Raw genomic sequence first — 11,053 nt, 5'->3', positions numbered from 1 at the left:
TATTTTATTTATAAAAGTCTTAATGGTACATCTGCCCCTTGGAGGCTATCTTCATCTCTACTAGATCCCTTTTGAGACAGGGTAATAATGGAAAGTTCCAGAAGAGGCCAATGGAAATCATTATAGATCTGGAACAGCATCCATAAAAAGAGATTTAAAAGCTTTAGGACTTCTTAGAAAAGAGAGGAATGAGGTGACACTGGTATGAATGGATAGCATAGAGACTCATTTAGGAGGCTTCATTTTACTTTTTCTCAACACAATAACAAGGGGAATATTGCTGAATTTAAGGTAGATTTTAAAAACTGGTTAAAAGAAATCAAGTTTTACACAATTATTAACCTGGGGAGCTCTTCATAATTCACTGAGATAAAGCTCCTTACAATTAAACTAGGCATGAATAATAGCTACTGTAACTGCTTGGGTTCCCCCCTGGACAGATTATGGTATTGTCTTGTTGCAGGAGTGTTGCACCTTTCACTGAAGACTCTTGTGATGGTCAGGCTGGGAGGTGAGAGATGAGGCTAGGTGGGTCATTGTTCTGATATGGTATGGAAAATCCCTATCTGAATATTCTAGGGGCAAAGAACAGAGCCTCTTGGACAGGATATCATTTGGAAGGTGAGTGTTCCATATATGAACACCTTTATTGCTCTGATTCCTATTCAGGTCCTCCTATTTGCTGGGGCCTGATCTGACATGGTCACTAGTTGTGATGAATAAGGTGTTGACTGTTTTGTCTTCTGTCGCCCAAGAGATGGGTGTAGAAGTTAGTTCAGCTTCGTTAACCCCTGAAGTTCATTCTTGCACCCAGAAGTCCAGGCCAAACCAATTCCTCAGTTTGTTTAAAAGGAAGGAAGTGGGTTTTTGTGCGGAGAACAGTTGCCAGCTGGTTCAACTTCTGTACTTCTGCTCTCCAAGAATGCAGAGAACCCTGTCACATTTCACCTACAGCTGAAAAGAGATCCGATGGTGTAACAGAGCTACTTGCCTATGTTTCTGATCCCCAGCAGTTGATCCAACATGTGTATTGTTTGTCAAGGTTTGTTGGGAGAGTTAACCATGCTTGAATGGTGAGGGCCCTTCTGATTGGGGAGGCAAATGCTGCAATAAAAGCCTGCGGGTTCCTGTGTAGCAATGATACTTGAAATCTGCTGGAGGGAATGGGAGAACAATTGTTCCTCCAAAGGAATTCTAGACTGCTGCTTTGTGTGCTATGTACTTCACTTCCTCTTTCCCTTGTGCTTTGTTTCAGCTGCATGGAACAGTCAGTGGCTGTTTGTAATGATTAGTCTCTTCCCCTCCCTCTCATTGTGCTCTATTGAGGAAATAGAACTGGTACTAGTGAGCATTGCTGACTGCAGGAGCACAACTCCAGCCCACCTGATGAAATTGTGACATGATGAGACAGCTACTGCTCATAAATGGACTACCTTAACTTGCTTCCTGCTAACAATCTATACCCTTCCCTCCCCATTTACAGTCAGATTTCCATGTGAAGCAGCTTATCTCCGCCTAATAGAATTCTTTCTGAGGCAATGGAGAACTCTGCTCTGGAAGGACACCACCGGCAGCAAAGGTCTGTACAATTCTTGCAAAGAATCACGGGCCCTAAATAGAGCTGGCTTGGGATTTTTTTTACTAAATGCTTTTGTTGGAAAATGCTGATTTTAATTTTTTTATAAAAAATTGAAACATTATTTTGACAATTTTTCATAGGAAGATTTTTCAGGTCCAGGATGGAATTTCTGGAGTGGGAGACGCAAACCCACACCCCAGAGTAGCCAATAGCCCAGGGATTAGGCCACCCACATGGGACGTGAAAGACTCCGGTTCATGTCTCGAATCAGGCAGAGCCTATTGGCTACTGTCGGGTGTTTCACCAAAAAAAAAGTCTGGTGCTCAAATGTCAAAGCCTCAAAGCTTTTCATGAAAGAGAATTCTTGTTTTCCAGCCAATCCTAGTTCAAAGTCTCCTCTGCAAATTGTTTTTCTTTGCTGCCTCACCTAGAACCAAAACAGTAGAAAATATGCAGAGGGAGAGGTAATGTGGAACAGGTTTGTGATACAGCCTCTCCCGTGCACAAACCTCTTTCATGTTTGTCGTTGGACTAAGAACAGGTTCAGCAAAACATTGCGTGTGTTTTTTGTTTTTTTTTTTTTTTTAAGTGTACCTGCCTCCAATAGAGATTTTTGTGTTCTGCTTTCCTGTCCTGATGCAAAGCTATCCCAATTGTTGGCTGATTACTAGCTATTAATATTGCGGTACCATCTAGAAGCCATTGTCATGGACCAGGACCGCATTGGGCTAGGTGCTCTACACAGCCAGAAAAAAGACCCATAGTGCTTGTAGTCAAAATAGCGGTGTCTTGGTTCTTCACCAGTGTGGAATCAATGCTCCAATCTCCCTACCCTCTTTGCGGCGTTTCAGATACTGCACTTGAGCTTTAATATCATTGGTATCAGTTTGACTGTTATGGGGCTGGTAGTCTTGCCTGTCCTTCTCTACCGTGCTCCTAAATGTTTCTCCAAACTTGTGTAAATTGATCCTTTGCTGGTCACGTAAACCAGGGTGAAAGTTTTCTAAGTCCCTGCTTTCTCTCGCGGGATTGACGTAATTCACCATAATCCAGAAATGGATCTTAAGAACAGAAGGGCAGGTTGCAAATTCAATATTTGTTGCAAAATGTGCAAGTGTCTTTGGGTATAACACCAATTCCTCTGATGGGAGTTGTATCCAATTTGCTCCAATTCCACTGATTTAAGGTTGCATCATACTATAAAAGGTATATTTCTGTTTTCAAAGAAGAATGTCCTTTGGTCTCTAGACAATAGAATTCACGGTCACAATCCACATTTAGACACCTATGTTGAGAATAGTCACTGAGAGGATGACTCACTTTGCAGATAAGCATGCTCATAGTTCTCCTTGCAGGGCAGGTAGAGGTATCCTTGTACAGATGGTGAAACTGAAACAGACTGTCACTTGCCCAGGGCCAAACAGTGGGAATTAGAACTCAGGGGTTCCTGGCTCCCAACCCCATGGTCAATCTGGGAAACAGATACCCGTTGGTGGTGGTGACTATTTAAAGCCTAGGAAATGATGTACTAAGGGTAGATGTATGTCTTGAATGTTTGCATTCCCCTCTGAGAAGAGGGTGATCAGGGGGCTTAATTTTCAGGCAAAGCCATGAATTAACCAGAAACAAGTGAACTCTGGGGTGAGGGTGACTGAACGCCAGTTCTGGGAGGCAGGGGATGAATTACTGTCGATTGCATCATATCTCAATGGCAGAGAAATAATTAGCACTTCAGCAGCAGCAGCCATTAAAAATCAAGCCCTGAACCTCATTGTCCCTCCATTTCCCCATTTGGAAAATGGGAAGGCTACGGAGTTCCTCCTTAGGTTCCACTGTTTGGAAAGCACTTGGAGGGTCTCGGATGAAAGGCACTGGAAGTGCACATGTACAGAACATGCATCTGTGTGACTCATGTTATTAACTCTAGGCATCCTGAGTTTAACTGTTAAAAATGTCACGTTAGTCATCCTTCTCTGACCTGTGCCCAGCAGTGCAGGAAATGGAGAAGGAGCCCTGAGGGAGGCACCCATGGGAGTATTTTTTTCCTCTGTATTATCTGTGCCCACAGGAACTCAGCTGTTAAAAGTTAACAAATCTCAGTAAATACTCACTAACTTCGCCTCCCATTAAACCACTTTTGGACTCCAGCCCCTGAGCCCAGTGTGCACATGGATGTAATTAACCCTCCCTCTGCTGCCTCTGAGGGCCAGTGAGAGCCACCTGCTCTCATACATTTGTCCATTGGCAGTTCTCCCAGGCAGTGAGGAGGGAGGGGAGCAGGTGGAGGGCCACAGAGGCAAGGAATTAACGGACACTGGACTGCATTCAATGATGGGCTTGTTATCAGAGTTACCATTGATTGTCACGAAGGAACATGCGGTGCCATTGTCTCTGCACTTCGATCTGTCATGTTTATTATATACATTTTACACTCTAACTTCAAAACCATCCTTAACAGGGGCCTGTTTAGCCATGATAGCCCCATGCCCTCCCTTCCTTAAACTGCTGCCCTTTGTATTAGGCTGTAAACTATTCAAGTCAGGCCCATATTTCTTCTTTTGGGAAAGGCTGATCCCCACTGGGTTACTCCATGGAGCCACATTTCCAGAACTGCCTCGTCATTGTGAGTGCCTTTGCGTGTGTGTGTCATGATTGGGCAAAACAACAGGGCTACCCAGTAGCTCCTGTATTTCTGTTGTCTTTGCAGCAAAATCTACCTCAGGGTGAGAATACATCTTGCTTTCTGATGGCCATATGTCAGTACCTGATTAATCTACTGTTCGTCTTTCCACAGCGTGGAACTGGCTGCAGGCTGGTTTATTCCTTCTTGGCCTATCTGCAGGCTTGACATAACATCCTCAAAGAATGCTTAGGCCAGCCTCCTCTATGGAGAAGGCAGTGTGTCCTAGTGGACAGCACAACAGACTGGGATTTGAGACCTGCCTTCTATTCATATCTCTGCCACTGACCTGCTTGGTGAGCTTGGGCAAGTCATGTCCCCCCCATGCCTCAGTTTCCCCATTTTTAAAATGGAGCTAATGCTACTGACCTTTGTAAAGTGCTTTGAGATCTCCTGATGAAAAGCGCTAGATAAATAGTAATACCTAGCTCTTGTCTGTTATCAGAAAGCATTGGGTCTACAAAAGGATATTGATTTCCTAGACCGTCTCAGAATAATCCTAATGCCAACTTCCTCCTTTGAAGTGCACTTTTCATTTTTGTTTTACTTCATTTGCCTTCCATTGCACAGGAATGTTGCACTAACCGGCTTGAGGCATGCATGGACACCTGGCCTAAAGGTTTAATTCTCTCTCCTGTTGTATGGTTAATTGGCTTAGGTCACACCTTGATTGGAGCAGATCTCTTTACCAAGTTCATGGGACAGTTCACATAAGCAAGCTGGTCAACTAATGCCAAGCCAAGAGGCACCATCTAACACTATTTAAATAGGGGCAAGTTTTCCAAAGTGTTTTGAGATCCTTTGCTGCAAGCTACTATAGATGTACAACATATTACTGGATTCATTCAGCACTACTGCAGCCTCCTAACTGAGGGAAAAGTGTGGCTTCTTGCAATCTGATGAGGGAATAATAATCAGGCTATGGCACAAGGAGCTATGGAGAATTCAGGTGGATGTCCTGGCTACAGGCTCAACAGCTTAGGATGGGAGGAGAGTGAGGGAAGCTGTAATGAGTAAACGGCAGGGGGTGCATGAGATGTGCTGGGAAAAGAATGTGGAAGGGCTCTGATGCCTATAGGCATTAGAGGTAGGCTGCCTAAAAGGCTGGATTGTGCGACTGATAGATGGGGTGTTGGAAAGAATTTTGTTGTGTGAAGAAGCAGGATTTGGTGGTTCCCCTGAACAGGTTTTGGACTAAAAGAGCTATAGCCAGTTTGTATCTAGTGTCACACACTCTGCATCCACAGACGGCTTTGTTGGTTTTGTTTTTATACCTTGTCTTTTCAAGTGCAAGTTTAGAAAGGGAGGATCTGAGGCTGGCTGAATCCTGTTCTCTTGTCATAACCTGCAGTGCCGGCCAGTCTGTCAGACTCAAATCATTTTTTGAAAGGGGGAGGGATGCAAGGGCACACCCAACAGAAGCCCCGTCTGCAGCCAATACCGACAAGCGAAGCGCCCAGCGCATGAGCCACAGGGCTTTAAAAGAACACTGCTTGAATGGATTCTGCTTCTTTTGGAGTTTGGAAAAGACTCTTCAGGGTCCAAGAGTTTGATCCAGCCTGCAATAAAGCTTGATTTCATTGCTGTGTAGGGTCAAGCTCCATTGAAGTCAATAGAAGCCTTGCTTGGGGGTTAGATTGGGCCTGCAAAGTGCAGCTAGAGGTGGCGGGAAGTTCAGTCTTCCAAGTCTGCCTTTATCTTCAATTAATTGTACTGAGACATTGAACTTCACCAGAGGAACTACTGTCTTTGAAGACAGCTAGTTCAATTTCCAGGCTGAATCCATCCCTGGAGGTCTGTCTTGCAACCATGTAAAACTCTGCTGTGTCCTCAGTCCAGCATTTAATCAGCTTGAGAAAAATCAAAGCACTGCGCTCAGTCACTTTCATGCTGCTCAGAGCACTGAATAAATCAATCCTGCAATCTCCTAGTCTTTATGTCCCGTGGGGCTGCTGTTTCTGGACTTTCCAGTCGTTAAATGGGGGGAAAGAAATGACTTGAGCATTCGGAGACTTTAAATTGCATAATGATGGCAGGACGGAGAAAAAGAATAGGTGTCCTGTTTTCTTACTGGGTGCAGCAATTTTAATAGATTGGCTGTTTTTAGAGCTAGTTTGTAAGGGTTCCTGTTGGGTTGAATAAAAACAGCACCGCGGGGACAAAAAGGGAGGAGAAATGACAGGCACGGCAGGTAGATGCTGTGCTCCAGGGTTGGCATCTGTTTAACTTTGCAAAGCTGGCAGAAATGGGGACACCAGCACCTGGGTGATTTGGGAGCTTTTGAGAGTTTTAGCCCAAGTGTCATAGAAATTCAGCAGGATTCTAGCACCTCAGTCACTCCAGTGCTTTTTGAAAAGTGTCCCCGTTGTAAACAGGTGTCCTGTAGATTAGACAACAGGTCTGATTGCATCAGCCTCTGCCGGGGTAACTCCATTGCCCTCGCTGGCGTTGCTTCTGATTTGCAATGTGGGGAGGAGGACCATGCCCTGGTGCTATAGTGGCTGGTCAGGTTCACTACTTCAATCACCTCATTTTTCCCCAACAACCGTTGGCCGGTTCTGCTTTGTCAGCTCTTTTTCCCAGCACCTGTGCTGCTGTCCCTGGGATGCACTGAACTCCTGAACCACCCCCTGCCCCTTTGGGGTGAAAGGACTAGAAGCGGTTACCTTACTCCTGGTGAGTAGCCCTTAATTCTATGAAGAGTCCTACTGAAGTCATTGAGACTGCTCATGGAGTAAGATGCTACTCAATGCGAGTCAAATTATCTGGTCACCAAAATGTCTGAGATTTCAACTTTTGGTTTAAAATCTAGGATGGGGAAGAAAGTCAGTCTTGAACGCTCATGGGGACAGGAATAAGATTTCCTGGCTAGCTCTGCTGTGTGTACGCAGAACACTAGGGGTATGTCTACACTACAAAATTAGGTCGAATTTATAGAATTCTATAGAATTTATAGAAATCGGTTTTATACAGTCGATTGTGTGTCCCCACATAAAATGCTCTAAGTGCATTAAGTCGGCGGACCGCGTCCACAGTACCAAGACTAGCGTCGACTTCCGGAGCGTTGCACTGTGGGTAGCTTATCCCACAGTTCCCGCAGTCTCCGCCGCCCATTGGAATTCTGGGTTGAGATCCCAATGCCTGATGCAAAAACAGTGTTGCGGGGGGTTCTGGGTACATGTCGTCAGGCCCCTCGCTCTCCGTCAGAGCAATGGCAGACAATCAATTCACGCCTTTTTACCTGGGTTACCTGTGCAGACAGCATACCACGGCAAGCATGGAGCCCACTCAACTCCGCTCAGCTCACCATCACCATATGTCATCTGGGTGCCGGCGGACGTGGTACTGCATTGCTATACAGCAGCAGCTCCTTGCCTTTTGGCAGTAGATGGTATATTACGACTGGTATCCATCGTTGTCTAATTCCTCAGTGAGTTTGATCAAAGGCATCTGGGCAGACATGTTTTGTCTCCTGGAGACTCAGTCCTGCCAGCAGTCCTATTGAACCGTCTTGACGATGATGGCTAGCAGTTGTACAGCATCTTCTGCCAAGCACCCAGAAGATGCCGATGGCTATCAGTCATGCTGCACCATCTGCTGCCAGCTTAAGATCTAAAAAATAGATGGACCAGATTTGTTCTGTATTCATTTGCTTCCCCCTCCCTCCGTGAAATCAACGGCCTGCTAAACCCAGGGTTTTGAGTTCAATCTTTGGGGGGGGCCATTCTCTGTGATGGTTGTTTGTGTTTCTCCCTGATGCACAGCCACCTTTGTTGATTTTAATTCCCTGTACCTGTAAGCCATGTTGTCACTCGCCCCTCCCTCCCTCCCTCCCTCCCTCCGTCAGACAATAGTTTCGCGCCTTTTTTCAGCCCAGACGCCATAGCACTGGGATCATGGAGCCCGCTCAGATCACCGCAGCAATTATGAGCACAATGAACACCACGCGCATTGTCCTGGAGTATATGCAGACCCAGAACATGCCAAAGCAAAACCAGGCAAGGAGGCGATTGCAGCGCGGCGACGAGAGTGATGAGGAAATTGACATGGACATAGACCTCTCACAAAGTACAGGCCCCAGCAATGTGCAAATCGTGGTGTTACTGGGGCAGGTTCATGCCATGGAACGCTGATTCTGGGCCCGGGAAAGAAGCACAGACTGGTGGGACCGCATCGTGTTGCAGGTGTGGGACGATTCCCAGTGGCTGCAAAACTTTCGCATGCGTAAAGGCACTTTCATGGAACTTTGACTCGTTTTCCCCTGCCCTGAAGCGCCAGAATACCAGGATGAGAGCAGCCCTCACAGTGGAAGCGAGTGGTGATATATGTGTGGAAGCTTGCAACGCCAGACAGCTACCGGTCAGTCGGGAATCAATTTGGAGTGGGCAAATCTACTGTGGGGGCTGCTGTGATCCAAGTTGCCAACACAATCAAAGACCTGCTGATATCAAGGGTAGTGACTCTGGGAATCCCATTGCAGCAAAGCCATCCACTATGACTTGCACGTTTCCCAAACTGTGGTGGGGCAATAGGGATATGGGTTCCATCTATCTTGTCACCGGAGCACCAAGCCACCGAGTACATAAACCGCAAGGGGTACTTTTCAATGCTGCTGCAAGCCCTGGTGGATCACAAGGGACGTTTCACTAACATCAACGTGGGATGGCCGGGAAAGGTACATGATGCTCACGTTTTCAGGAACTCTGGTCTGTTTCAAAAGCTGGAGGAAGGGACTTTCTTCCCGGACCAGAAAATAACCGTTGGGGATGTTGAAATGCCTATCGTTATCCTTGGGGACCCAACCTACCCCTTAATGTCATGGCTCATGAAGCCGTACACAGGCAGCCTGGACAGTAGTCGGGACCTGTTCAATTATAGGCTGAGCAAGTGCCGAATGGTGGTGGAATGTGCATTTGGACGTTTAAAAGCGCGCTGGCGGAGTTCACTGACTCGGATAGACCTCAGCGAAGCCAATATTCCAATTGTTGCTGCTTGCTGTGCGCTCCACAATATCTGAGAGTAAGGGGGAGACATTTATGGTGGGGTGGGAGGTTGAGGCAAATCGCCTGACTGCTGATTACACGCAGCCAGACACCAGGGCAGTTAGAAGAGTAGAGCAGGGTGTGGTGCGCATCAGAGAAGCTTTGAAAACGAGTTTTGTGACTGGCCAGCCTACGGTGTGAAACTTCTCTTTGTTTCTCATTGATGAACCCTCCGCCCCCACCCTCCCCGGTTCACTCTACTTCCCTGTAAACTAACCACCCTCCCCTCCCCCCTTCGAGCACCGCTTGCAGAGGCAATAAAGTCATTGTTACTTCACATTCATGCATTCTTTTTTAATTCATCACACAACCAGGGGGATAACTGCCAACGTAGCCCAGGAGGAGGGAAGGAAAAGGACACACTGCAGTTTAAAACTTTAACATTTATTGAAGGCCAGCCTTCTGATGCTCGGGCAATCATCTGGGGTGGAGTGACTGGGTGGCCGGAGGGGCCCCCCACCACGTTCTTGGGCGTCTGGGTGAGGAGGCTATGGAACTTGGGGAGGAGGGCTGTTGGTTACACAGGGGCTGTAGCGGCGGTCTCTGCTCCTGCTGCCTTTCCTGCAGCTCAACCATACGCTGGAGCATATCAGTTTGATGCTCCAGCAGCCGGAGCATCGACTCTTGCCTTCTGTCAGCAAGCTGACGCCACCTATCCTCTTCAGCCCGCCACTTGCTCTCTTCAGCCCGCCACCTCTCCTCTCGTTCATATTGTGCTTTTTTGCACTCTGAACATTGACTGCCTCCACGCATTCTGCTGTGCTCTGTCAGCGTGGGAAGACAGCTGGAGCTCCGAGAACATATCATCCCAAGTCCGCCATTTCCTCCTTCTAATCTTCACTAGCCTCTGTGAAGGAGAAACATTTGCAGCTGGTGGAGGAGAAGGGAGAGGTGGTTAAAAAAGACACATTTTAGAGAACAATGGGTACACTTTCACATTAAATTTTGCTGTTCACATTACACAGCACGTGCTTTCGTTATAAGGTCGCATTTTTCCTCTTATATTGAGGGCCTGCCGGTTTAGTGTGAGAGATCACTCATGCAGTGCCAGGCAACAGATTTTGGCTTGCAGGCAGCCATGGTAAGCCACAGTCTTTTGGCTTTTTTTAACCTTCATAACATGTGGGAATGGTTTCAAACAGTAGCACCCTCATTTCCCATACCAAGCACCCGTTGGGTTGGCCATTTAAAATGGGTTTGCAATGTAAAAGGAGGGGCTGCGGTTTCCGGGTTAACATGCAGCACAAACCCAACTACCCCCCACACACACACACACACACACACACACACACTTCTCTGGGATGATCACTTCACCCCACCCCCCTACCGCGTGGCTAACAGCGGGGAACATTTCTGTTCAGCCGAGCAGGAACAGGCACCTCTGAACGTCCCCTTAATAAAATCACCCCATTTCAACCAGGTGACCGTGAATATCACTCTCCTGAGGATAACAAAGAGAGATAAGGAATGGATGTTGTCTGCATGCCAGCAAACACCGGGACTATATGCTGCCATGCTTTGTTATGCAATGATTCCAGACTACGTGCTACTGGCTTGGCGTGGTAAAGTGTCTTACCATGGCGGACGGGATAAGGCAGCCCTCCCCAGAAACCTTTTGCAAAGGCTTTGGGAGTACATGAAGGAGAGCTTTCTGGAGATATCCCTGGAGGATTTCCACTCCATCCCCATACATGTTAAGACTTTTCCAGTAGCTGTACTGGCCGCGATTGCCAGGGCCAATTAATCATTAAT

At 46.9% G+C, this 11,053-nt stretch overlaps 1 protein-coding gene across 1 annotated transcript in view; it reads left to right on the top strand.

Annotated features, from left to right (window-relative positions):
• Nucleotides 1-1,515: 1,515 nt before the first annotated feature.
• EVPL (envoplakin) overlaps nucleotides 1,516-11,053 on the top strand; it is a 59,523-nt gene continuing 49,985 nt past the window's right edge. Inside the window, exon 1 of the mRNA XM_054047280.1 lies at nucleotides 1,516-1,579. Within this exon, the coding sequence (XP_053903255.1) occupies nucleotides 1,539-1,579 (41 nt within the window). The 5' untranslated portion in view covers nucleotides 1,516-1,538. The remainder of the gene's footprint in view (nucleotides 1,580-11,053) is intronic.

This window comes from Malaclemys terrapin, chromosome 13 (genome assembly GCF_027887155.1).
Source record: "Malaclemys terrapin pileata isolate rMalTer1 chromosome 13, rMalTer1.hap1, whole genome shotgun sequence".
NCBI lineage: Eukaryota > Metazoa > Chordata > Testudines > Emydidae > Malaclemys > Malaclemys terrapin.
This window is presented reverse-complemented; position numbering and strand designations above follow the sequence as displayed.